This window comes from Pseudochaenichthys georgianus, chromosome 9, assembly GCF_902827115.2.
Source record: "Pseudochaenichthys georgianus chromosome 9, fPseGeo1.2, whole genome shotgun sequence".
Classification (NCBI taxonomy): domain Eukaryota; kingdom Metazoa; phylum Chordata; class Actinopteri; order Perciformes; family Channichthyidae; genus Pseudochaenichthys; species Pseudochaenichthys georgianus.
In genome coordinates, this window is record NC_047511.1 from 24,868,292 (window position 1) to 24,894,151 (window position 25,860).

General features: G+C 42.1%; 1 protein-coding gene across 1 annotated transcript; it reads left to right on the forward strand.

Annotated features, from left to right (window-relative positions):
* Positions 1-375: 375 nt before the first annotated feature.
* Positions 376-3,950, forward strand: htr1aa (5-hydroxytryptamine (serotonin) receptor 1A a). The gene has a single exon (XM_034091707.2). It carries the CDS (start codon positions 508-510, stop codon positions 1,783-1,785), a length of 1,278 nt encoding a protein of 425 aa, XP_033947598.1. The 5' UTR covers positions 376-507; the 3' UTR covers positions 1,786-3,950.
* The last annotated feature ends 21,910 nt before the right edge of the window (positions 3,951-25,860 follow it).

Below are 25,860 nucleotides of genomic sequence, written 5' to 3' on the forward strand. Positions count from 1 at the left end.
CGGGAAAACGAGGAGAGCAGAGGCACAAAAACTCCAGGGCGACCTCCAAACGGTCTGACGTACCCCAAGCTGCTGGTATAAATGAATTCACGGCGTCTACAAGCTCAGATGATTCGCAGCACCAGTGAAGGCACCCGGCTGTCAACACTCACGAGCTACAACACACACAACCCCCCTCAAACACACACGCACGCACGCACGCACGCACGCACGCACGCACGCACGCACACACACACACACACACACACACACACACACACACACACACACACACACACACACACACACACACACACACACACACACACACACACACACACACACACACACACACACACACGTCTGCGTCATGCGTCCTGAGAGCGACGGCACCAACACGGTAACTCCGATGGACCCCGGAAAAACGCACAGCGGCAGCAGTCTGAGGGGCTGACTGTGTCCTGTTAATCTGTCCAGCTGCGAGTCCCCACTGCCCTGAGAAAGTTGCACTCTGAGTGCGGTCGCATAATGGATTTTATAACAACAAGCAGCAACGACAGCAACGACAGCAACGACAGAAACGCCAACAGCAGTTACCCACACCGGGAAGACGTGGTTGCCGACTGGGACGGGGGTGAGAATGGCACCGGGTCTGGGTCTCCGGCAGAAATGAAGCTAAATTACCAGATTATCACTTCTCTGCTCCTGGGGGCCCTCATCCTCTGCTCCATATTTGGCAATGCGTGCGTCGTGGCAGCAATTGCCCTGGAGAGATCTCTCCAGAATGTGGCTAACTATCTGATCGGATCGCTGGCCGTCACAGACCTCATGGTATCGGTGCTGGTTCTACCAATGGCGGCCCTCTACCAGGTTTTGAGCAAGTGGACACTGGGGCAGGGAATATGTGATTTATTCATCTCTCTGGATGTACTATGTTGCACCTCATCCATCCTGCATCTGTGCGCAATTGCCTTAGACAGGTACTGGGCCATAACAGATCCAATTGACTATGTAAATAAACGGACACCGAGGCGAGCTGCGATCTTGATAAGTGTGACTTGGCTCATTGGTTTCTCAATCTCTATCCCGCCTATGTTAGGCTGGAGACGCGCCAAAGACAGAGCGAACCCAGACGCCTGCAGCATCAGCCAGGATCCGGGCTATACAATCTACTCCACATTTGGGGCTTTTTACATCCCTCTTATTCTCATGTTGGTGCTGTACGGGCGAATATTCAAGGCTGCTCGGTTTCAGTTTCGAAAGACTGTCAAGAAAGTCAAGAAAGTAGAAAAAGTAAAAGTGTCAGACAAGTTTTTGGCTGTCTCTCCGGCCATCTTCCACAAGAAAACTAACGGGGAAGCCGGGGTCAAAGGCTCTCCGTGCGTAAACGGGGCCGTGAAGCACGGAGAGGAAGGAGAGTCACTTGAGATCATTGAAGTTATGAGCAGCTCAAAAACGCACCTGCCTCTGCCCAACACCCCCCAGTCCATGCATGGCTACGAAAACATGAATGATAGGAACTCGGGGGCGAAAAGAAAGATCGCGCTGGCCAGGGAACGTAAAACGGTCAAAACACTGGGGATCATCATGGGGACTTTCATCTTCTGCTGGCTGCCCTTCTTCATCGTTGCTCTCGTGCTGCCTTTCTGTGCAGAGAGCTGCTACATGCCGGACTGGCTGTTCGCAGTCATAAACTGGCTGGGCTACTCCAACTCTCTCCTCAACCCCATCATATATGCCTACTTCAACAAAGACTTCCAAAGTGCTTTCAAGAAGATCATAAGATGCAAATTCCACAGAGCGTAACAACACAGTGAAAACATTTGACTTTGATGTGGAATAAATTAACTGACAGCCAGGGGCGTCGTAAGGGGGTGAAAAGTTAGGACGATTCTAAGGGCCCGTGACTGACAGGGGCCCCAAAATGTTTAGAACATTAAGAAAAAAATGTAAGTAACCTTTCATCAATCCTCAATAATTAACATTAATAGAACGTTATATTGAGAAATTAATCACTAAACTTACGATTCATTTAACTTATTTTCTTCCAAAAGTTAATTACCCAAAGCCTCTGTACACCCCCTTCTATTTACATGTAATGGTTTGGTCCTGACTCCAAACGCGGTGCGGCACCGGCACTTGCAGAGAGTGATAGCATGTGAGGAGGGATGCTAGTACTTAGCCTACATACGTGTGTTGTACCATGTTTCAACGACCAACAAAGTCAGACTCTAAGAAAAGAAGAGTAAGGAGAGAAAGACAAGAGAGAGGGACTAAAGGGCGACAGTATGTCACCCAGTTTTTCACAAGAAAAGGTGGGTGTGGTCCATGAGTGGTGGAAATGTGTCTGTTAGCTAATGTGTTTTTGTTTACTAAGCTGACATTAAGTACTGTTAATATCTTTACAGAAAATTCAGAGGTCTTTCATTTCACTGCTCTTTTAGCTGACATGTAAAGGTATGGTAGGTAATTCACTTCAGAAACACTTTTTGTTATATTCCATGGAATGCTCTTAACATCCCGATAGCAATTCATATATTAAATGCTTTGACAACAAATACAAAAATGTATCTGTGGAAGCCGTGGCGCTGTAAAAAGCACGACCAGTCATCTGAGCCGGCCCGGCTAAAATAAGTGAATGGCCTAACTGCCTGTCAGCCTTCCATCTGTGCACAAACCTCTGTGGCACAAATTTATCTTGTGCCCTCATTGGTCATGTGCGTGTTCGTGTGTGTTGGAGGAGGGGCTCTGTAAGGAACTCTGAAGGAAGGGACAGATTTTTCTCGGTTGTGTATTTTCAAATTCTAGCGCACTTGAGCTGGTTTCTCCATTCTTACCTACCTACCTTTAATAAATGCAGGCACATTTTTAGCAGCTATTCATACTAAATCAGTTGTCCCTCCCCCTGGTGCCAGGACCAACAGATCCATCTCTATAGGCTCAGCAGCCCTGTCCCCCCATAAGGCTGAACCTGAACCAGCTTTTCTCCCAACTGAAGGAGGTGAGCAGCATTGTGTTGAATGACATGCCACTTAACATATCTGAAGGGAGACTGGAATACAATATATATATATATATATATAACAAAAAGCTAACATCTAATTTAAATTATACATTTAAAACACAGTATTTTCCCACACAGCCAATGATCTATATAAAACAAAAAACTGCTTTTAGTCTATTTAGGATGATGGACAGTTTGAAGCATGGAGTGATCAGTCTGTATTAGGTAAACAAAATGTTAATCACCAACATTTTGGTTATGATATTAATACTAATGTTATTATATTAAAGCAGGGGTGGGGAACCTCCGGCCCCCGGGCCATATACGGACCGCTAGACCATTTAGTACGGCACTCGAGGTAATTTATAAACAAAGTGGCCTGTGTCTGGTGGTGGGGCCCAATGTGATATATTTTCATGGGGCCCAAAATCCCTGGCGGCGCCCCTGCTGACAGCAGGAAATGTTTAGTGACCGTATGGAAGAAAAATAAGCCTACAGACTTTAATTCAGGGACCGTCTTCATTCGGTGTGTGTTCGAGGACCGTGTAAAAAAGAACCCAGGTTCATTGGCCGCTGATGAATTGAGACATTGCAGGAACGTTCGCTCTTAATGTACATGCTCATGTTTATTCAGTGTTGTAGATACAGTATTTAGCCAATGTCTGACTCGAGCCATCGTTGTATTGCCATCATGCAACACGTGTCATGTGTTGATTCCATGCATATAATTATGAGACACGCAGGGCTTACATCCTACGTCACGGGCTTTGTAGCACTGAAACAATAAAAGCAATCAAGGTTTGGCATGAACAAATATGAGTCCTTTTTGTTTAAAGAATAACACAGTAACAAGCCAAGCGGCCTATAGTATAAAAAAAACTGTTTTTCTTGGGACCTGTTTCATTAAGTGTATCTTCATATAATATAAAGAATGAATCATGTCGTAGAAAAAACTAAGCAGAGAGCTTTGCTGTGACAGGCCACACTCGTGATAATGGGGGGCCGATCAGGTTATCAGTGCAAGCTGTGTTTGAGGTCTTACAGCAAATGGGTATCGAACAAACCACACAGCCTATCCATCAAATCCATATTAAAGTCAAGCGCAAAAGGAGATGGGCTATTTTTTCTAAAATGAAGGCTGGTATTACATTTATGATATGATATGTTCTCAGTCTTCCCCCCCACTCTCTTATTATTCCAGAGCTCTCCCATCCCATATCTCTATTTCAGAGCATCCCTTAGGTGTGAGGAAAAGACAATCAAGTGAAAAATCAAGGAAGAACATGAAACGTTTTTTCCCATTTTACATTATTATACTGTTCCATTTCCCAAACAGGCCTAACCCTACAGTGCATTGAGCTTTTAAGAAGTCGTCAACACCAAGAAAAACAGTGCTAAATGATGTAAATGCATCAGAAAACCGCATAATGTAGATGGCTGCTCAGAAAAATAGGTCACATCAATTCAAACAGTTGCAGGAAACCTCCTCACTGCTCTCATCTATTATACACATCCCAGACACAAATCTACTTAGTAGATGCAATAATAAAGATCGCAGACGTTAAAAGAGGAAAGAAGGAAATCAACTTTCAGGAACAAGTCCCAATGAGGCCTGCACACTTCACATGATGGGTGGCTAGTTGGCTCGTTGCCATGGCAACACATCAAGCCCAATGCATCGTGGGTCAGCCAAGGTGGGGTGAAGGCTTGGTGAGCAGGGAGGGACAGCAGAGAGAACTTAGAGATGACACCCGTGTCTGTTACTCTGCAGTCTGCAGGGTGTTACAGAGCACACAAATACCCTTAAATAAATCAATAATAATAATACATGGTGGCAGAACTGTTCATTAAGGGGTACAAATTTATAAGCAGTAGGCAAAATAATAACTAATGTAATAATAATAATTAAAAACGGTTTAGCTTATATGAGGACAGCTTATGCATGCATAGCTCCTCCTGTGGGACCAACACATCCTCACTCCCAGGTCGGCCTATGTTGACGTTATGTCAAGTCCCCTGCCGGCTTTTTCCAACGCAAGGGGGGGGGCCTTAGCGTCCATTTTCAACGCAAGGGGGGGGGGCCTTAGCGTCCATTTTCAACGCAAGGGGGGGGGCCTTAGCGTCCATTTTCAGCTTTCCGGGATGTCCATGTGCTTCTATGGACGCTCATGGAAGCACGGCATTCATTTGTGTCGACTGCCCTTAAAGGCAATGTGAGCGTCCATTCTCATTGGATAGCGGAGAATTGTACACCCGGAAGTAAATATTCCCCTTACTGACGATTGATTTTACAGTGATATCTGCACTACTCATCGACTAAAAAACACCAGATTATCCTTGTTAATTACACAACATTGATTGGTTTAAATTGTGTGCAATGCTTTTGTATTTTTCCCCTTCGATTCGGAGAAACAAATCTTTTTTCGGAGTAAATGATGGCAGAAGACACTACACTACCCAGAATCCCCAGCTATCATTTCTCCCTGCAGAAAAAGAAAACATGGCCGAACTTCGTTTTATTCTGGGTGTAAAATGCCTATTTTAAAGTTAGTTTGGCTATTAAAATGCGTTTTGATGTCATTTGATGCGAGAAATATGAGTTGTTATTTCAGATTATGTGTGCAGTGGATGTACATGATCTTTAGTTTGCTAGTTATTACGAAGATTACTTCAGGAAATTGCGTCCAACGTTTTCATTGTTACCAAGGTGGTTGCTAGGGACGCTGCTATCGATATTATTTCTGTTATGTTGTGTAACTGTTTAATGGTGTTATCTTTATTGCTACCCCCTTCCCCGTCAATGTATAGTGTTGGTCCACAGCGCAAACATATTAGTTAACAAAATCCGCATCTAAAGATACGTTATTTCCCCCTGTGCAATTCCAGTCTCACATCTCACAGCACATCGTCATTAACAAATACCGGAAACAGACCGAAAACGTTTAAAGAAAATAAAATAATACCTTATTCCGAGTGTGCTTGCTTTTCTCTTTGAAAGTCATCACATAACGGCATTGTAATACACGGTTCGGCTGCATTAAATATTACATATCTGCCGTAGTTCTGTATTTATAGAGCCCTGATGAGAAGACAAACATGAGGAACTGAAAACGTGACGTGGATCATAAATATATCAGCCATTAAACAACATCTTACATTTATTTTCACACAATACGTCTCTTTGCCGTATCAACACTAATTCGGCTCACTTTTATATTTGATCCAATTGGTAGATAGGCTGTATTTACACCATAAAGGTGCACAGATGATATAAAGAGACACCTGGTGGTTAAAGCATGTTATTGAATTTCATTATTTTTATTATTAGATATTAATAGGATCCCTATAAAGTATATTCATTACTCGTTATTCTCTACTAATAGTTAATTAAAGACTGTATATAATGACTATTTTGCACATCCCGTTCAAGATTTCAAGATTTTCTAAGGTTTATTGACAGATCATATATGCCTACACAACTATGGTGTAGTTCTGCACTGAATGAAAAACTTGGGTCGCAGGTTCCTCAATAGTGCATTACAAGACATCTATCAATATTTGTGCATACCTCCAGCAATGTTAACTATGTTGAAGCACTTATTTTAACTGATATTATACATAATGTATTATGCTCTTATAAGATGTATGCAGATATTTCATCTCCGGCCTTGTCAGGTATTGAACAATCAATAAATAAAGAACACAGAATTGTTAAATATAAAACACAGAATTTGTGTGATTATACTAAATGATTTTCAAATAAACACCACTGCAGATTTAACTGTTACACATGCTGATGTAACGCAAATGTTCCAACTTGGGATCAATAAAGTATATCTTATCTTAAGCTGATCGATGGCTACTGCCATATTTGCAAAATGTGCCTATGAACCTTGACAAGTGCATGTTTCAGGCTTATCAATTAATGTAATGTAATGTTATCAATTAACAACAGGAGGGGTCACAAACATAAGTCCAGCTGTTAAATAAAGCTCTTCTGACCTTAGCTGGCGTGTGGGTATATATATTAATACTGCCCATTATGGGCACCAGCAATTTTCACCCATTTATTAATTATATGTTTTAAATGTGAGTGTTTCCTGTCCCCTAAACCTCCAGGGATGTACACAGTTTAATACTGGCAACTTCTTATTATGGGAAATACGAAAACGTCTTTTAAAACTACAACTCCCAGTAGAGACGTGCCATAGAGAACATGTTGCGAAACAGAATAGCCAGCATGTGTAGTTCTGGGGACGGGGTGGGGGAGGGGGGACGCGGTGGACCCGTTCAAATCCAGTTTTGGACAGTCTGCCGTGGTTCCATCCCATTTCAAGTGCTGTTCGAGAATCGGCTTAACCCTCGGAGCACACTCTCCAATCACAGAGCTTGAGGACTATCACGGGGTTTGTCAAGAGCACATGGTGTAGTCCAAACGATAGCTGGGGATTCTGGGTAGTGTAGTGTCTTCATTGCCTTTAAGGGCAGTTGACACAAACGAATGCCATGCTTCCATGAGCGTCCATAGAAGCACATGGACATCCCGGAAAGCTGAAAATGGACGCTAAGGGCCCCCCCCTTGCGTTGAAAATGGACGCTAAGCCCCCCCCCCCCCCCCCCCCCCCCTTGCGTTGGAAAAAGCCGGCAGGGGACTTGACATAACGTCAACATAGGCCGACCTGGGAGTGAGGATGTGTTGGTGGGACCTCTGTAGCTGCTTTACAAACAGTTAATGAATAATTGATTAACAGAATAACATAGCTTTTATCGAAATATAAATCCACACATGAAGACTTCCTTAAAGTGTGTTATGAATTAGTTATTAACATGCGTTTTTGTGTTCAGAAAAACTCAACAGAAATGTTAAGCTTGACGGTTTAGTTTGACATTACAATTAAATCAGGGTAAACTTTCTATATTTCTTTGGGGGTTTTTAGAGATCTTTTGCTGGGTTTTGATGACGTTTCTTACAGTATAACTAACTCTAGTAATATCCAAATAGTTAACAAATGAAATAAACACATGATATATATCGCACTTTAACCATCCATTAACTTTTAATGCAGTAGTTACAGATGCTTAACATCTTCAAAGTACAGTGTTTCCCACAGATCAGTACAGGCAGGGCCCATAGTGATAGCCCTATAGTTTAAATCTACTACCCACACATGAACATATGGAAATGGGTTACTATTTAAAAAAATAAATGTATTTATAAATGTATTTAGGAACCTATCCATGTGATTTTTAGTGGGGGTCGACCTCAAATCCTCTAGGGGGGTCCAGGGGCATGCCCCCCCGGTAAGATTTTATTTCTTATTTTGGAGTTAAATGCATCAATCTGGTGCATTTTGAGGGGGAAATAAAGAGACTAGATCTATGGAAACAAACACCTATATTAAACAGAACTGTATACATTTCAATAATCATAAAATCATGGCCATAACCAATAACATACCATTTCCAATATGAAAAAAATACTGAAACTTGTTTATTAATTTATTTTTGGTTCATTTATAGTTGTGAGTGTGTCTGTGCTCCTGAATCAGCCTCTCCTGTCTCCCTCCTCTCCCCCCTGCTCCTCTTTGAGGCAGCAGCAAAGACTAGTTTTCTCTCAACAAGTTTTAAAAGTGTATCTTACCTTTTTTCACCTAGTTAACTTTCTATTTATTTATTCATGCATATTTTACTAATCACATTACATTTCATTTAGCTGACGCTTTTATCCAAAGCGACTTATAATGACATTCTCCCTGGAGTAACTAAGGGCTAAGTGCCTTACTCAAGGGCACACTAGTGGTGGTGTTCCTGGCGGGATTTGAACTCACAGCCTTCCGATCTTCAGCCCACCTCACTATCCATTAGACCAATCACTACCCTCTCAAATGGAAATATGTGTTTACATAAATGGTGACCACACCGTTTGAGACCCACTGAGAACTTATGTTAACTATCTAAACACTCAGAGAGTCCTTTACCTCACCTGAGCTGAGGTTATCCCGAGCTTGAATGACACATAGAGACCAATCAAGGGCTTTGATTTATGGTCTGTATGACAGTGGCCATGTCGGCAGGCCATTTAGAAGGTTTAAGTCAATGCTTCTAAAAGTGATTACAATAAAGTGTGACCTATTTGTCGCCTATAACACCCATCTTGTTATAATTCAAATTACATTTTTCCTCCAGAGTAAATATCACACTTTGATCTTTTGAGCTGAAATGATGAGTCAAGGAATTGATACTTTAAATATTCTGCAACTCTTTTGTAAATGGATTACATTGTATCGTTTTAGTTTCTCATTATCATAAGACTTTTCTGTCATAGCCATCCATCTCCCATTGATAGTAAACAACTATATCTTTGTTTGGGATGGTTGATCAGTTAGAAACAACTATCTGAGTTGAATTTAACTATTAATGACAAACGAAAAAATCATAAAAAGAAAAAGAACGCACATTAAACAATAGGGAAAATAATTATAATTTACAGCCCCAATATCTTATTATAAAAGGGCAATTAGAAAGTACATACATTTTAGCCAAAGTTCTATTAGCAACTTGATCAGGTGTCAATATCCAGCATTGATTTGAGTCAGAAAAACATTAAGCTTAATCTCAGAAAATTGAGCTGAAAGGACGTTCCCCTCATCTCTCCCTGACACAGGTTTCCTCTCTCCATCGAAACACTATTGCTGTGTGCTGCATCAGTGCGACATCATTGCACTCAAAGCATTTTTGGGGAAATTAGTCTTACCTGTGACCCATAGGTCACTTCCGAGTTTATGACAGTCACATAAAGTGTGCGATGTGAGCAGCTGAGCGTGGTGGAGAATATTTTTCATTTGTGAGTCAGCCTGTGTGTAAGACCATTAAAATCAGCACATTTTGGTCCGGATACATGGGATTATAGAGCAGTTGACCCCCTGTGAACTCACCATTACGTAATATCAAAGCTGTGGAATGCATTAATCCCACTCCCTCTAGGATTCTTAAATGCAATGTGGGTAGGTGGGAGAAGTGTGCTGACGCAGGAGAATCTCTTTCAACCCAGGAGGAAAGGAGAGGAGAGGAGAGTAGAGGAAAGGAGAGGAGAGGAGAGGAGAGGAGAGGAGAAGAGAAGAGGATTATATGCAATGACACCACAGACAGGGTAATTATAGGGTTTATTAAATGTGTGCCACTGCCCTCTAGCCTAAAAGTGTGGGGAAATAATACGAGATTCATAAAGGAGGATGTAATTGGTCCTATAGGAGTATTTCAGTAAGAATAAACAGCAGGTTAAAGAACGGTCAAATGCAAATGCAGAGCTCTCATTCCACACATCAGTGTCCTCCTCTAACAACAGACTAGACATTAAAGATTTATAGATGTTGCATTTAAATGTCACACAGGACATAAAGAGGCGTTATTCCACTGGCAACCCTGCCAGTTTTTAAATGACATTTAAATTGAGTATATCATTTGAATTGTTCCCATTGTTCTACTTTAAAATGGATTATACTGATCAATATCAAAGAGCAGTTGCCACATAACAATTTGATATCACATGGTTGCACAAAGAGCAGCCAATCAATGAAGCTAATGCACTATTTCATATTCATTACTTTTAAAATACACTTGCTTTTTGAAGATAAACTTGAGCATGAGTACGTTTGGACGTGGGACATTAAAAAGGATTTGAACTAACAGTCTTTAGTAAAAAGGTGATAATGTGAAAATGGATGATCTTCACTGATCGCTTTAAACAGAGGCACGAGTCTCACCAAGGAGTTCAAAACTAGCATTGTTAATCTGAGATCAAGCCTGTCATAGCAAAGCATTTCAATTGGACATCTCAAAATAAAAATATAATTTTAGGCTGCGTTCAAAGGCTGCGTATTTCATTTCTAATGAGCACAGTCTAAAAATATTTGCTGAATTTATTTGACATTTTAACATCAGTGGTGTAACAGTGAACACTCAAAGATCACAAATGTAATTTGTACATTTTAACTATTACTGTGTATTTGAACTTCTATTATTGTAAGGTAAGTTCGAACAGTAGAATAAACTGTAAGGGCGGCAGCTCAATGTTGGGGGCTTCCTGGTACCATAAATCACAATCGTACAGATGTTTTACGAAATGCAGAATGCAGAACACTTACAGTAAAATACACATGTACTGTATATGTAATATCACTGTCATGAATAAATACTATAATGTCTGACTTTATAAATCATCCGAAACATTAGATTTTCTCGAAATACTTAAAATGTTTTCCTATGAATAATTTAGAATAGAAAGGGGGAAAAAAAGTCAAATATGCTCATGTTGATGTGTTTAGTCTGTAGAGGGAAAAGCGTGTTGACTTGAAAAAGTGTAGCTATTGGATGAGCAAAAAGCAACACAAAAAGAAAGAGAGAGGAGAGAGTAAAAGAGAAAGAGATATGACAGAAGACTCAGCACAACACATGTTTTTTCGCCCCCTTCTTCCTTCAGGGTCTTTTTGATCCGTGAGGTTTTATAAGGATCTCACAGTCCACAGCCCCCCCCCCCCCCCTCCGTCCAAGCCTGAGAGGCAAGACGGGAAGAGCATCACAAAACCTCTGATTCTGACAACCTCATTCTTTATTAAAAAGGTTATTTTATACCCAACATGGACACAGATGAGTCCAAACATTGATGGATAAACAAGGTTTAGGTCGTGTTTCTGTCACACACTTATCACTTTGATGAAGGATGGGCAGCATGTGTTCAAGGACCACAGGATACAAACAAAAGGGAGGAGTGCACATTAACAATGCTTTCTGCCACTTCCCGCTTTTACAAACAATCTGAAAATCCTAAGAGAGATGAATAGTTGCGCTACAGAAACCTTTGCTATCAGTGTCACAGCAGTGAGAAACACTTTACCTCTCATTTTAAAGAGAGGGAGACAAACATGTGCAGCTGCTCTATTCTTCCCAGAGGATCACTCAGCGCTTGTGTGTGTGTTTATTTTATTAAGGGGCAGAGGGAAATTAAAATCTGTGTCATAACTTATATTATTTACAAGGATAAATGTTCCCAACCAACTCCAATTTTAGCTCAATTGTCTCGGTGAAACACCCAATGCACACAGACTGAAAACATTATTCATAAAACATAATAAAGTACATAAAACACTTTGTACATTCATATAACACATGGTACATTGTAATAGCTTAAAATTACACCTGGAGTACATCCATCCATCATCATCAAACCCAATCAACAGCATTATTATCACTCACTCAAATCGTTACATGGGAGACTCATTAGCTTTTAACAGCCCAATGGCACGAGAACAAAAAAGCATTGCTCACCTTTTAGAGTTTGGTGCTCTGACCATTGTCCAATAGGGAGAAGCTAAACTCCATAGAGCAAGAAAAGGACACATTCAGATTTTCCAAGCACTTGAAGTTGCTATTTTGTAGAAAATAAAAGTTAGTTGAGAGAAGTTAGGTAGGATGATTTTCATTTTTTAGACCAGTCAAGTCACCACATGTCAAGGAATTAAACTTTTTCATGGAGCCACAAGAGGAGGAAATCAGCAGATCGTCTCCCTTATGGTATACTTTAATGCCATCAACTATTTTTATTTTTTTAAATCTGTCACAGATTTCCTCTCAATAGATCTCAATAGTTTATTTGATGATGGTGACATTTGTGTTTGGTTTCAGTATTTATAATTCCTGGTTAAATACATATTTTTGCAACTTTATTAATATAATATTGTATACTGTATACCAAACGGGCCAGTAATATGAAATATAACAAATATATTACAAAAATGAGCTCCACATGCACCAGACTCAACCATTCTACTCTTTACTTACTTTGGCTGTTCCACTTTATATTGCAGTTTTGCTGCGTCTTTTTCTATTTCAGCTCTGTACATCATTACAGCACAAACTTTGGCTTGTTGACGTTTCAAAAATGTAATTTGTTAGTCAGATATAACAAAATGGACCTTGTGCGTTACTCTCAACGCTGCAGTGCTTGTTATCAAAGAAGAGAACATTAATACAGGTTTAAATTTGGACCTCACTGCCTCTGGCGCCATGGCGTTGAAAAGCAAAGTCAGAGACGGGGAGTGAGAGTGAGAGACAGTGAGACAAAGAAAGTGAGAGAGAGATATCTTGGAGAAGAAACATCAGTTGGCTTATTGCATCATTTCCCCTTTTCTGTCAGCAAGCTAAATATTTTGCCAAGAGTAAGATCTATTGCCTTAAAATGAACTCCAAACAGGAAAAAATAAATGCCCCCGCTGTCTGCGTTTTATCCCCTGCCAACACTTGCAATGCATTTTCACAGCATCTCACTATGTGACAGCTTTTTGCTTTAGGGACAATATCTTATTTTTGTTTTTGCTTTTTTCCGATTGACTTTTCCTGCCTGACTCGACAAACCAAGATGCACCAGCATTAGTCGTGCATGTTTCCGTCACTAAGTGTCTGTGCCCTCAGTGACTATGGCTTTATTGCGGCTTCATAGATCTTTAATTGGAACATCATCTCAGTGTTCGGTTTTCTATTTGGTCCTCTGAGAAAACATATTTGCTTTCGGTCATGTTGTCTTAATTGCAAACAAGATACTGATACTGGCACAATAATTGGAGAAACACACACATATATTCCCTTAAGTCTCTCTAACACCACTGGCTTCCTGTGTGTCAAAGAATAATGTCAAAATACTGCTGCTGGTTTATAAAGCATTGAATGGTTTAGGCCCAAAATACATTTCTGACCTGCTAATTTATGAACCATCCAGAACTCTCAGATCTTCAAGGACTGGTCAGCTTTCTGTCCCCAGAGTCAGAACTAAACATGGTAAAGCAGCGTTAAGTTATTATGCTCCAAATATCTGGAACAAACTCCCAAACCTGCCGGTCTGCTGCAACTCTTAAATCCAGGCTGAAGATTTTTATTTTTGCTGCTGCTTTTAATTGAACTATTCATATCTTAAACTGCACTGTAACTTTTGTTATCTTTGCTTTTCATCTTTGCTTTTAAATAAGTGTTTTTAAATGTCATTTTATATCGTTGCTTTTAAATGAGTGTTTCTAGATATCATTTTATGATCTTACAGTTTTTCTCGATTGCTAACACACTAAAATTCTACATAAAGCACAATTATTTTAACTGACACTCAAAGTGCAAAACATCGGCTCAAATCTCCAAAACTCTAAACACGTTTTCAGCTTTTCACACAATTTGCAAATCCACTGCACACGTTTCTCCATGTAAGACACAGGAATCTGACATAAAGTCACGTGTTAGCAGGTTTAAAACACTGATATTCAATATGCCTCACACATGGACCAATGATCAAGAAACACGTTCCACCTGACCAAACACCTGATGGCATAATTGTTGGCTCATCAATCAGGATGTTAGCACTATGAAAAGACCGCAGGTGAGAACTTTCTTACAGCAACAATGGAAGCCAACATGGAAGCCAGAGGAAGAGGTGGGATGAGAGTGAGAGGAGGAGGAAGAGGTGAGTGAGAGTGAGAGGAGGAAGAATGAGAGGTAGAGGTAGAGCTGGAGGGAGAGGACGTGGACAAATAAGAATACTCTCTAATGAAATGTTATCAACCATGGTTTGACGATGAGAGAGACAGAGGGTTCAGCCTAATCTAAACCGATGTACTGTTGTCTCTGTAATCCGGACACTTAGACTTGAAAACAGGTTAGTTACCAGTTTATAGCTCTTCATAATTCATGATATATCAGTGCTTATATCTGTTGTGTGAAACGTATTTACTTCATTACTGTAATTGAATTGTTAGCATGTTGCATACTATAACTGTACAAACATCCTGCACAATTTACTGTGGTAAACTTTTATGCAACACACACACTGACCAACCACTATATCTTTGTTGTTTATCTGAAGGACTGAGAAACAAAGAGGTGCAGATGGAAAGCTAAGGATGTTCAATGAGGCAGGAAGCAGCAGTTACAAACTGGGTTTTGGCAAACAATGCCATCACACTTAGAGAGATCAGAAGCATAGTAGCTATGTGCTGAGATGCATGTTGCACAATGTTATCTTTGAATAAAATGTGATTTATTTTTCAACAACTCATTTGTACTTCTTCACTTACTGTATTTCTGTAAACTCAAGCAATCTTTCTCTGCAGAAACCTCTTTGTACAGAGCATAGCCCATAGCAGATGGAAGTGCTTTAGATTACGCTCAGCAGTGTGTAGTTGGGTGGTCAAACCATCTACTATTATGAATGAAGTGTGTTATATTTGGTGCAAAAGTTTGCATTTGGATAGTGTTTATGTAGTTTTGAGGGCAGTTCTTCATTTAGCAGGAAAAATTAGGAGTTTTGCACTTTGGGTGTGTGGTTTTGTGAATTGTGTATAGTGTTCTGAGAAACTGAGCAATTAAAAAAAAAATGTGTGTTAGCAATCGAGAAAAACTGTAATGTCTTTCATTTTTGTGAAGCACTTTGAATTGCCTTGTGTTGAAAGCTATATAAATAAACATGCCTTGCCTTGCCTTACACCTAATTGGTTGTTTTTGTCTTTACAAAGTGATGGTGGAGTATTTTAGAGATCGACTTACGCTACTGTTATTACAATCAAATCTCATCCTGTTGACAGTGACTGCATCAATCTGCTTGTATATTTAAAAGGCATCACCCTGCCCAGATGATCCAGATAAAAATGTGCATTTTACTAAATCTGACACATTTTACTGTACATTCATGTTAGTGTAAAGTGTCCACAATAAATGAATTAATATAGTAAAGAAAAGTAGACTAGATAAAGCAGAAAGAGGATAATAAGAAAAAAATAGACAAATGGACAATTCACTGTCAAATACCAGAGGAAAAATGAAATAGTGAACAACAATTTAGAATCCTAAAAACCTTCCCCGACTAGATAAGGCTGAAACAGATGGCCTTGCAAATTATCTCAAACACAGCGGATTGATGGTGTTTGAAATAAAACCTTCCCTTCCCTTAATTCATTAAGCAATTGCTCACTGGTTAATTGTGAAGGTTGTGTTAGGACTTTATCAGTGAGGAGCTTTAAGGATCTGCATGAGATTTGCGTGAGATTAGTCACCTGACTAATGTTTGTTGAGAGATACATTTACCATTACCATTGTTTGTCTTCTTGCAATCGCTTCACCTACTTAATGCTTTGTGATGGAAAGGCCCTAAACCTACAGGCCGCCACCATCTACTGGGGTCACATGTGAAAACAATAGAGATCTAAAGGGAAATATAGATTAAAAAAGAGAAACAAATAGAAAGATAAGCAGTTATTTTGATGTTCAAAACATTGTCTTTGGCCTTGGGCAAGTGACAAAAAGTCAGTCCTGTGCACTTCTCTACTCAGAAAGCTTATTTGTTACCAAAGGGAGAAATCCTCAGCATGGGTGAGGATAATCTGTGCTGTGAGCATGTGTAAAATACTCTTTCAAGCATGAAATACAGTATATACCATTTACAGCAGTGTGCGCCCTATTTGTTTTCTTGTGTGTATGTCTGGACATGATGAAGCACCCTGAGGCTGTGAATATGCATATGGGATTGTCAGTCTTTAGTAAACAGGCTGTGTTTCTTTTGGGGTGTGTGTAGTTATGTATAGCAACTTCTCATTTATATTTTTGTGTGGATGTGTGTGTGTGATGAATTTGTGTATATGTGATGGTTGACAGCAGCAGCAGTCCCCTTGGCAAAGTCTATTCATTATTCTCTGTCACAGCCCAGCTGCAGCTCCACGTACCTAAAGGATAAGCGCTCGCTGACACTTCATCATTCTCAAACTGAGCCTCTAAAGCAGGCCAATTAGATACATGCAGTGCAAACAGCAGCCAAGAGGCTTATCTTATGATCCTCTGACCACAGTATTTAACAGTGAGTAATAGCATACTGTATGAGAGTGCATATTCAGAGCTCTGTGGGTCATGCTTGGTAGTTTGTACAAACAGAAACACCTCACCACAATGTCACATTTGAAACATATGGAAGATCTGTACATAAGCATACATAAAGATGTGATGAGATTACATCTGGCATTAGATCCTGAGGGGTTGCTCAGCTGGATATGTAATCCCTTCAGCGTGATCTTAGTCTGCTCTGAGGTCTCTTCCCTGCAGGAGGAAATCCTGGAAAACCTCCGCAGTGAAGACCTGGAGGTATCTTGATCAATGTCTACTTTTCAGTGTTATTTAAATTCCTTCCACATCCTGGTCCCAAAGCTGTTGATCGGAATAAGTAAATAATTCCCTTCGTTTGTCTCTGTGATAATTGCTATTCTTGTTTTACCAACTCTCGTGTTATATCTCACACAGGCTCCACCCTCTACTGGACTCTATGGGTACTACTCTCAACCATGCTATGCAAGCATTAATACACTGAGTTCGTATAAACGTAGCCGGCCATTCAGGGTGAGCCTACCTGAATGCGCACGCAGGCACACAGTATATAAGGCGGCCACGCCTCCTGATCCGGTCATCCTTTTCTCTTCAGCGAGCGAGTAAACACCTGACAGAGAAAGTAAAACATTTGAAAGAAGAAGAAAGAGTTATCATACCTTCATGGAGTCGCCACTTCTAGAGACCCGGGCCTGTCCTTCGTGCCCTGGCTTAATAGCGGGCGCCGATCCCCACCACCTCTACTTTGAGTGTTTGGGGGACCAGGATATGGCCGAGGCGGTGCCATTCACGTTCGCCATTCACGTTCGCCATTCCAGCGGGGCGGATGGCTCCGTTTGCCGGGGAGGAGGATGACGAGGACTTCTCGTTGTCGGGCACTTCCGGGTCTGGCGTCCATGGAAGTCCACCGCCCAGGTCTGTCCGCCGGGACTTCTCCCTGGTGATGACCATGGCGGTGGAGCGTGTCATCCCATCTGCTCCCAGCAGGCAGCAGGTTGGGCAGAGAACCTCTAGAGAGTGCTACAGCTTCTTAGCTGCGACTCCACAGCTGCTTGCAGGTCCCCAACACAGTTTTATGGTGAATGGAAGCTTAGCTGTGTACTGACAGAATGCATGGACAGGACACTGAAACTGGGGTACTCACTCCAGTTTTGCAGCGTCCCTCCTCCATTCAGGGGCTTAAGAGAGGCAAATCTATCATCCCAAGAGGAGATAGGTTTCCTTTCAACAGAGATTCAGGCCCTGTTGCAAAAACAGGCTGTGTCTGTTGTGCACTCTCAGGATAGAGAAAAGGGGCTTTACTTCCTGGTTCCCAAGAAGACAGGAGAATTCAGACCCATTCTGGATCTTCGCAGCCTGAATCAGCACAATGCCTGAAAAAAGTTCCATAATAAACCAATTACTGGAACTAGGGCAGCCGGGCGATTGGTTCACAACTATCGACCTGAAGGACGCTTACTTTCATGTCAAACATTGCTCCAGAGCACAGAAAGTATTTGTGGTTTGCCTTCCAGGGGGGTAGCCTACGAGTACAACAGACTACCGTTTGGCTACTCCCTATCCCAACGCACGTTCAGCACGTTCATGTGTGGCCACAGCGCTTCGCGACCATGGCATGAGGGTTTTATAATACGACCTCATAGTCAAGGCCAGGTCCAGGGAAGGGGCTAACACAGCCCAATTGATCCAAGTGGATTGCGGTCAATTGGAAGAAGAGCAGTCCCATACCTCACCAGCAGGTGGGGTATCTGGGGATTTTTCTAGATGCAGGCAGACTACGCGCCACCCTGACAGAAAGCAGACAGGCATCCCTGCTTCAGGCAGTCTGCAGACTGCGACAGGGGGCAACGGTGACAGCTTTGACCATCATGCAGACTCTGGGTCTCATGGCGGCTGCTCATCTCGTGGTACCACTGGGGTTACTGCATATGCGTTGCCTGCAGAGGTAGTTTGGCGGCCTTCGTTTAGATCCCAAGAGGCACAAACGGCATCTGGTGACCACCCCCCCCCCCCCCCTCACTGGAGGGAAACCTCCGATACTGGTGGTCCCCAAAGCATCTGCGGAGGGGAACTCCACTGGGGCGGGTGACCTCCTATGTCACAGTGTTCAAGATGCATCCGTGACAGAATGGGGGGGACCTGCCTAGAGAGAGCTATAGGTGGTGGCTGGCCTCTGACAGAAACTCGGCACATCAACCTTCTAGAGCTACGGGCAGTAGTACTGCTCCTACAGCACTTCAAACCCTTACTACAGGGCAAACATGTGCTGGTGAGGAGCGACAACTGCACCACAGTGGCTTACATCAACAGGCAGGACGGAGTCAGCTCCACCGCCTTATTCAGCGCAGCGGAGAACCTGTGGTTGGGGGCCTCAGAATGTTTTTATCTCTAAAGGCCCCCCACATTCCGGGACTGGAGAACAGGGGGCCCGGCCTCATGTCAAGGGCCCCTGCCAGACGAATGGTGGTTCTCCCTGGCTCGGCAGGACAATCCACCCTTGGGGGTGGACGTGTTTGCACACGAGCCATGGCCAAGAAAGCTGCTCTACGCATTTCCACCGCTGCGTCTCATTCTCCCCCTCCTGGAGAGGGTGAGACGAGAACGATTGTCAGTCATCCTGTTAGCCCCAGGTCGCCGCTCGGCGCCGTGGTACGCAGAGGTGACACAGATGATGGTGGGCCAGCCCTGGACGGTTCCTCAGGTCTGCATGTGCAATAGGGGCGTTACCCAATCTGGGCCAACCTCTCCAGGCTCCTGAGAGGGACAGGCTGAGACGGGAGGGACTGTCTGACAAAGTTATTCAGACTATCCAGGCAGCAAGAGCAGGATCCACCACAGCCTGTTACAGGACAAAGTGGTTGGGATTCCAGCGGTGGTGTGAAGAAAGGAGTCTAGAGCCTCTATCCTGTACGTTGGGCTCTATTCTGTCCTATTTACATATATACTGGTGGACAGGGGGCTTGCTCATTCCACAATTAAGGTGTATGCAGCAGCCATCCCGTCCTGCCATGAGAGATTTGGCGGCAGGTCAGCCTTTAGTCAACCGCTTATGGCACGTTTGCAGGGGGTCAGGAGACAGTGCCCAGTGGTGCATGTCTCCACCCCACAATGGGATCTGCCGTTGGTGCTCGAGGCTCTGGTCACAGAACTATGAGCCTCTGGAGCTCTCCTCCCTGAAGGCACTATCAAAACAGCTTTGCTATTTGCCTTGACTTCGGCCAAGAGAGTGTGCGAGCTGACCGCTCTGTCGGTGCACCCGAGTTGCCTTTTGATTCGGGGTGACCGTAGCGGGGCGACACTCAGACCAAACCCCTCCTTTGTTCCCAAGAACCTAAGGAGTTTGTTCAGGTCGAGGGCTATACAGTTAAACGGCTTTAATCTTCCACCCCATATTGGGGGCAGGGAGGCTAAATTGCACATCCTCTGCCCGGTGCGTGTGCTGGCATTTTATGTAGGGCGCACGGTTTCCATTAGGCGCACTGAACAGCTGTTTGTGTGCTTTTGGGATGGTGTGGCCGGTAAAGCTCTGTCCAAGAAACACCTGACAGGATGGACATGCCTATGGACAGGCGGGGAGAGCCTTCCCCACTGGGGTCTATGCACACTCTACACGTGGTATGGCTGTATCAACAGTGTGGAGGGCATATGCACGGCGGCGTCTTGGTCTACGCCAGAGGTATTCAACTAAAATTCAACGAGGTCCAGTTAGAGAAAATCTCCCCATGCAAAGGTCCGGAACATCAAAATGTCTAAGTTGCTTTATGAATTAGTGTGTAGCCTGTAGCTTTATCAACGTCTGCATGTCATCAACAACTGACTACCAATCAAATAAAGAAAGTACAATTCAAAAACAACAATATTTATTGTCAATTAACATTGAACTATACAGATATACAGTAAATACTGTGGATATGTGTAATGTTCCTCACGGGCTGCATTTATTTGATAAAATAAGAGAAAATAAATAAAATAGCTTTTGAAAATATGTGCATCTTAAAAGTGCTTAATTTAAGATAAATAAAATAAAGTGTAGCAGCAGCTTGAGTTTCCCTTTTTCTTTGTTAACCGTTTCACATCATGACTTAACAGTTTCAGCCGAGTATAGAACAATATCAGTCTTTACACATCATAACAATTGAACCGTTTTAAAGTTTCTCTTTCTTTCCCTCTTATATTGCAGTCCCTCACTCGCTTTTTTGAATTCAATGCGAGAATTGAGCTTGAGCTTGTCCTGCCTGGAGTTTAAATCTGGGCTGAAATGGTGTCAGGGCCATTCTCATACACACACATGCAGGTGCTCATTGGTTAGCCTCGGTTAGCCTGCCCTGGAACGATATTTAGTTTGAATTTTGATCCTGGTGGACTGATCATATTGGGCTCTGAGACTGCTTATTTGACCTCAGTTCTGACTTGAGAGGGAATGTTTGGTCAAACACTTTGTGTTTTGTCTCATAGTGGCGTTTTGGCACTTTTAATGAGCGCCACGGTCTCAGAACAAATGAGACACATTGGTTCTGTACTCCGGGCAGGATGAACATGAATGAGTCCGTCCACTCAGGGTTAAAAGCTCTGTTCTCACTGTCCACTTTCCTCTTCTTGGAGAGCGTCATGTGTAATTATTTGTCTCTCCCTGTAGGGAGGTATCTGACCTCCCCCTGGACATAATGCACTTATGTTTTCCCATGCTCTTTAGGGACCCGGGAAACCTGGTGCGCAGTAAGCCCCATACCGGGCTGGAGGACTCTCCCCGCCTGCCTGTGGGCGGGCAGGGAGAGCCTTCCCCCCTATCGTCCATGCACACTCTACACGAGGTAAGCGTGTGTGAGTGTGGGGGACATGGTGCACTTACATCCTCCCCATGCTCCTTAGGGACCTGGGAAACGTAGTGCACAATGTATAGTCACTTGCGCTGGCACCTGCAGGGTGGAGCTATGGGCCTATTCAGACCAATTAGGCTCTACCCGGCCAAGTAAGCTGGGGCCCGACTTCTCCACGGTGTAAAGTCAAACAGAGCCTAAGGCTTTAATAAACATAAAATAAAAAACAGATGACAAGTGGTCGAATATTAATAGATATGGATACATAGAATAACAAAATATCTTAACTTTATTCAGAATTTAAATCATAAACACTACAAATATGTTTCATTTAAAGTAATGCTGTCAAAATTATCGCGTTAACGGCGGTAATTAATTTTTTGAATTAATTGCGTTAAAACATTTAACGCATTTAACGCATGTGCAGAATGGCCCGCCCCATACATAGGCTACACCCATACCAAGAAATGGCTTAGCCCCACCATGACAAATGATGTTAAAGTAAGCAAAATAAAGTCCGCCAACTCGCACGCAGTAAATTGCACAGACAGCAGTTAGTAAGATTGATTTCAGTAGCCACTTGTCTGGAAATACCAAAGACCAGAAACGGTTTTGAAAACTTTTGTCACGTGGTGATTGTCTTCTCAATAGAATATCTTTGATAATGTCTTCTGGCCAATCAGAATCAAGATAACGGCGTGGTGTTGTTGCAGGAAGTCCCAACGGAGAATACTTTTGCTGTAGTACACAAGCCCCCAGGAAGTGCGCCGGACTCAGATGGAAATATTCGTGCTGGCCAAACGGCGGTACTGCACATCCGTTTGGTTGCCAGGCCCGGAAACACTTTTTCCCATTGACTTACATTGGGAGAGAATGGGAAAAAGTGTTTCCGGGCCCAGCAACCTAAAGGAAGTGTAGTACCGCCGTTTGACCAGCACGAATATTCTCATCAGACTCCGGCGCACTTCCTGGGGGCTTGTAGTACAGGGGTGCACATAACTGGTAGGCCTACGCAGGTTATGTGCGTAATCTGAAATGCGTACCGTCACTTGTGTCACAAAGCGCATTTGCGTATACCGACGTACTTGTGAAGCTTTTCCAGAAGGCGGTTAGATCACCGAACGACAGAGTCGGTCTCCGTGTGCACAGGCAGGGCTGCTGTAACATCGGTCTGTACAACGGAATTGTGCCAAAACTACGCCAACCGGCTGCAGAGGGAGACTCCCCCCTTCACTGGAGAACTGCGCTAAAACAGCTGATCACAACGTTCACGCTCTGTGGTCACGAAGTACTCCACTAGCCCCCCCCCCACCCCGTCGACTTTCCTGAAGTACTCCCCCGTTGATAGACATCAACACGTAATGAATTAAGACCCCACGGTTTGATGATTGATAGGTGTGTGGGCTGTCTTTCATTTTGACACACATGTTATAATAAACATGTTAAATGGAGATATCCGCCTTCTTTCATTTATCTTTCCATTCCCACAACAATATACATAAAGAAATGGCATATTTTGGACATAGTTCGAATGGTGATTAATCATGATTAATGCATTTTTAAGCTGTGATTAATCTGATTAAAAATGCTAATCGTTTGACAGCCCTAATTTAAAGACAAACCACCAATTAATAGGATAGACAACAGGTGTAATGATCGCAGGCAGTGCTGCCTCCTCTGGCAAGCTGGGTGTAATCACCCTAATTACAGAGTCCAGTGCTGCATCCTCAAGGAGGGTTTAAATAGTAGTTGTGTGCGATCCTAGTAGACGGAAGCTAGTAGACGGGAGGCACTTCTACCGAGTCAGGACAGGCAGCCGGTAAGGTCACATCCATCATGCTGTGAGAGCTCCGCAGAGCCGCTGGTGAATGTTCTGTTGAATCGTTTGCTTGTATGCACGTGTCTTGTTAGAGCGCGAGCAGCGCTGCGCAGCATTGTTTGCAACCTGATCTCACCAGAATGCGTGACTCCACCACGACTCCTTAACACCACAATGCGTGGTGGAGTCACGAACTTTGTTACATTTGCGTGTCGGCACCACGCAAACAACCCCAATGTAAAGTGAATGAGGCTCCTTTGTCGTGGTGCACACACGCATTTCTACAACGTGCATTGTGTGTAATGCAACTGTTAATTTTATTAAATTAGTTTGTTTTTAAGGAAGGCCAGAGCTTCAGCTGTGTCAAATAGATTGTTCCCTTTAGTTAACGTTATTTAAAAGATAATGATCATGTCTTGTATTACGAGCGTCCATTCCCATTGGATAACGGAGAATTTTACACCCGGAAGTAAGTAGCCTATTCTCCTTACTGTCGATTGATTTTACAGTGATATCTGCACTACTCATCGACTAAAAAACACCAAATTGTCCTTGTTAATTACACAACATTGATTGGTTTGAATTGTGTGCAATGCTTTTGTATTTTCCCCCTTCGATTCGGAGAAACAAATATTTGTTCTGAGTTTTTGGACGGCAGAAGACACTACACTACCCAGAATCCTCAGCTATCGTTTGGGACTACACCATGAACCCCGTGATCAGTCCTCAAGTTCTTTGATTGGTTGACCTCCAACTGCATTCCATATGAAAAAAAACGTTTCGTAAAAGAGAAAATCATACTTTATTCAGCAGTGCTTGCTTTACTCTTTGAAAGTCATCACATGAATGCATTGTAATAAATGGTTTGGCTGCATTAAATATTACACATCTGTCTTAGTTCTTTATTTATCTACAGAGATCGGGCATCAGAATACACCGGAAACTATTCTTTTACCGTTCTGTTTTAATTTCACAATAAAGTTAGTAGTAATATTTTGTTTTGATATTATTGTTTTTTATTAACTACTAGACGACTGGGTCATGTTAAGACCATAATTTTTTTGGTTGCTATGGGTTTTTTCCATCGCTTTTGTGTTACAAATATCAAAACAATAACAAAATAATATTCATCGTAAACTAATCTGGAAACAGCAGTATATTTTATTTTGTTAACACTTTAAACTTGACAGCCTTTTAACCTATGCTTTTAACCCAAACCACCTACTGGTTAAAGCACGTTATTACACGTTTAGAGTAATTGCAATGCAGGAATATTGTGTTGCTTTTTAATGACTGTTTAAAATGCCTTTTTCTTAATGTCTTTCATTTTTGTAACGCACTTTTGAATGTGTTATATTTTATGAAAACATTCAAATATTAAGAGTACATACAAAATAGTGGGAAAGTAGAAGGTCAATTATATAAATATAGAATAGAAAATATCAAGAAGATACTCAAATGATATCTAGAGTAAAACAGTTTAGTGCCTGATAGGAGGATGTGCTAACTAATAAGGCTTTATTTAAAGAAATGTGCAGAATACGACAGTGTAATGGTGGAAGTATACACACATTGATAGATGTCTTGTAATGCACTGTTGATGAACCTGTGACCCAAGTTGTTCATTCATTGCATAACTACACTGTGTATATGATATGTCAATAAACCTTAGAAAATCTTGAAATCTTGAAAGGGATGTGCAAAATAGCAATTATATACAGTCTTTAATTAATTATTAGAGAATAACGAGTAATGAATATGCTTTAAACGGATCTGCAGATAAATATGTAGTCTTCTCAAGCAACCAACTATCAAATATCTCTCCTGATTGTTGGCACTTGACAATCACCTTCACTGAATTTCATTCAGGTGTAACTAAAGTCTGATTTAAGGGTCGTTTATATTTCACATCATTAATCCAAATCTGTAAAGTAACTAAAATAAATGTAGTGGATTAAAAATACCAGGTTAACCTTAAAGAAAGCCCTCAGGATTATAAAAGACCACCATCACCCCAGCCACAAACGGTTCTGTCTGCTGCAGTCTGGCAGGAGGTACCACAGCATTCGGACTAAAACCACCAGACACAGAGACAGCTTCATCCCACAGGCCAGAAGACTATTAAACACCTGAACTTAGAAATAACATTCATCTGGCTGCTACTTGGAAATTATTTATCTAATATATCATTATTCCAATCACTTGTATATAGACTCTTATTGCACTATTTCACTATTTTTTCTGTGCATCTGTTTTATTGCGTAGCACTGTTGGAGGAGCCTGTGACCTAAGGGGGGAAGGGGGGTAGGACACGTTCGATTCCTGTTTTGAATAGTGTG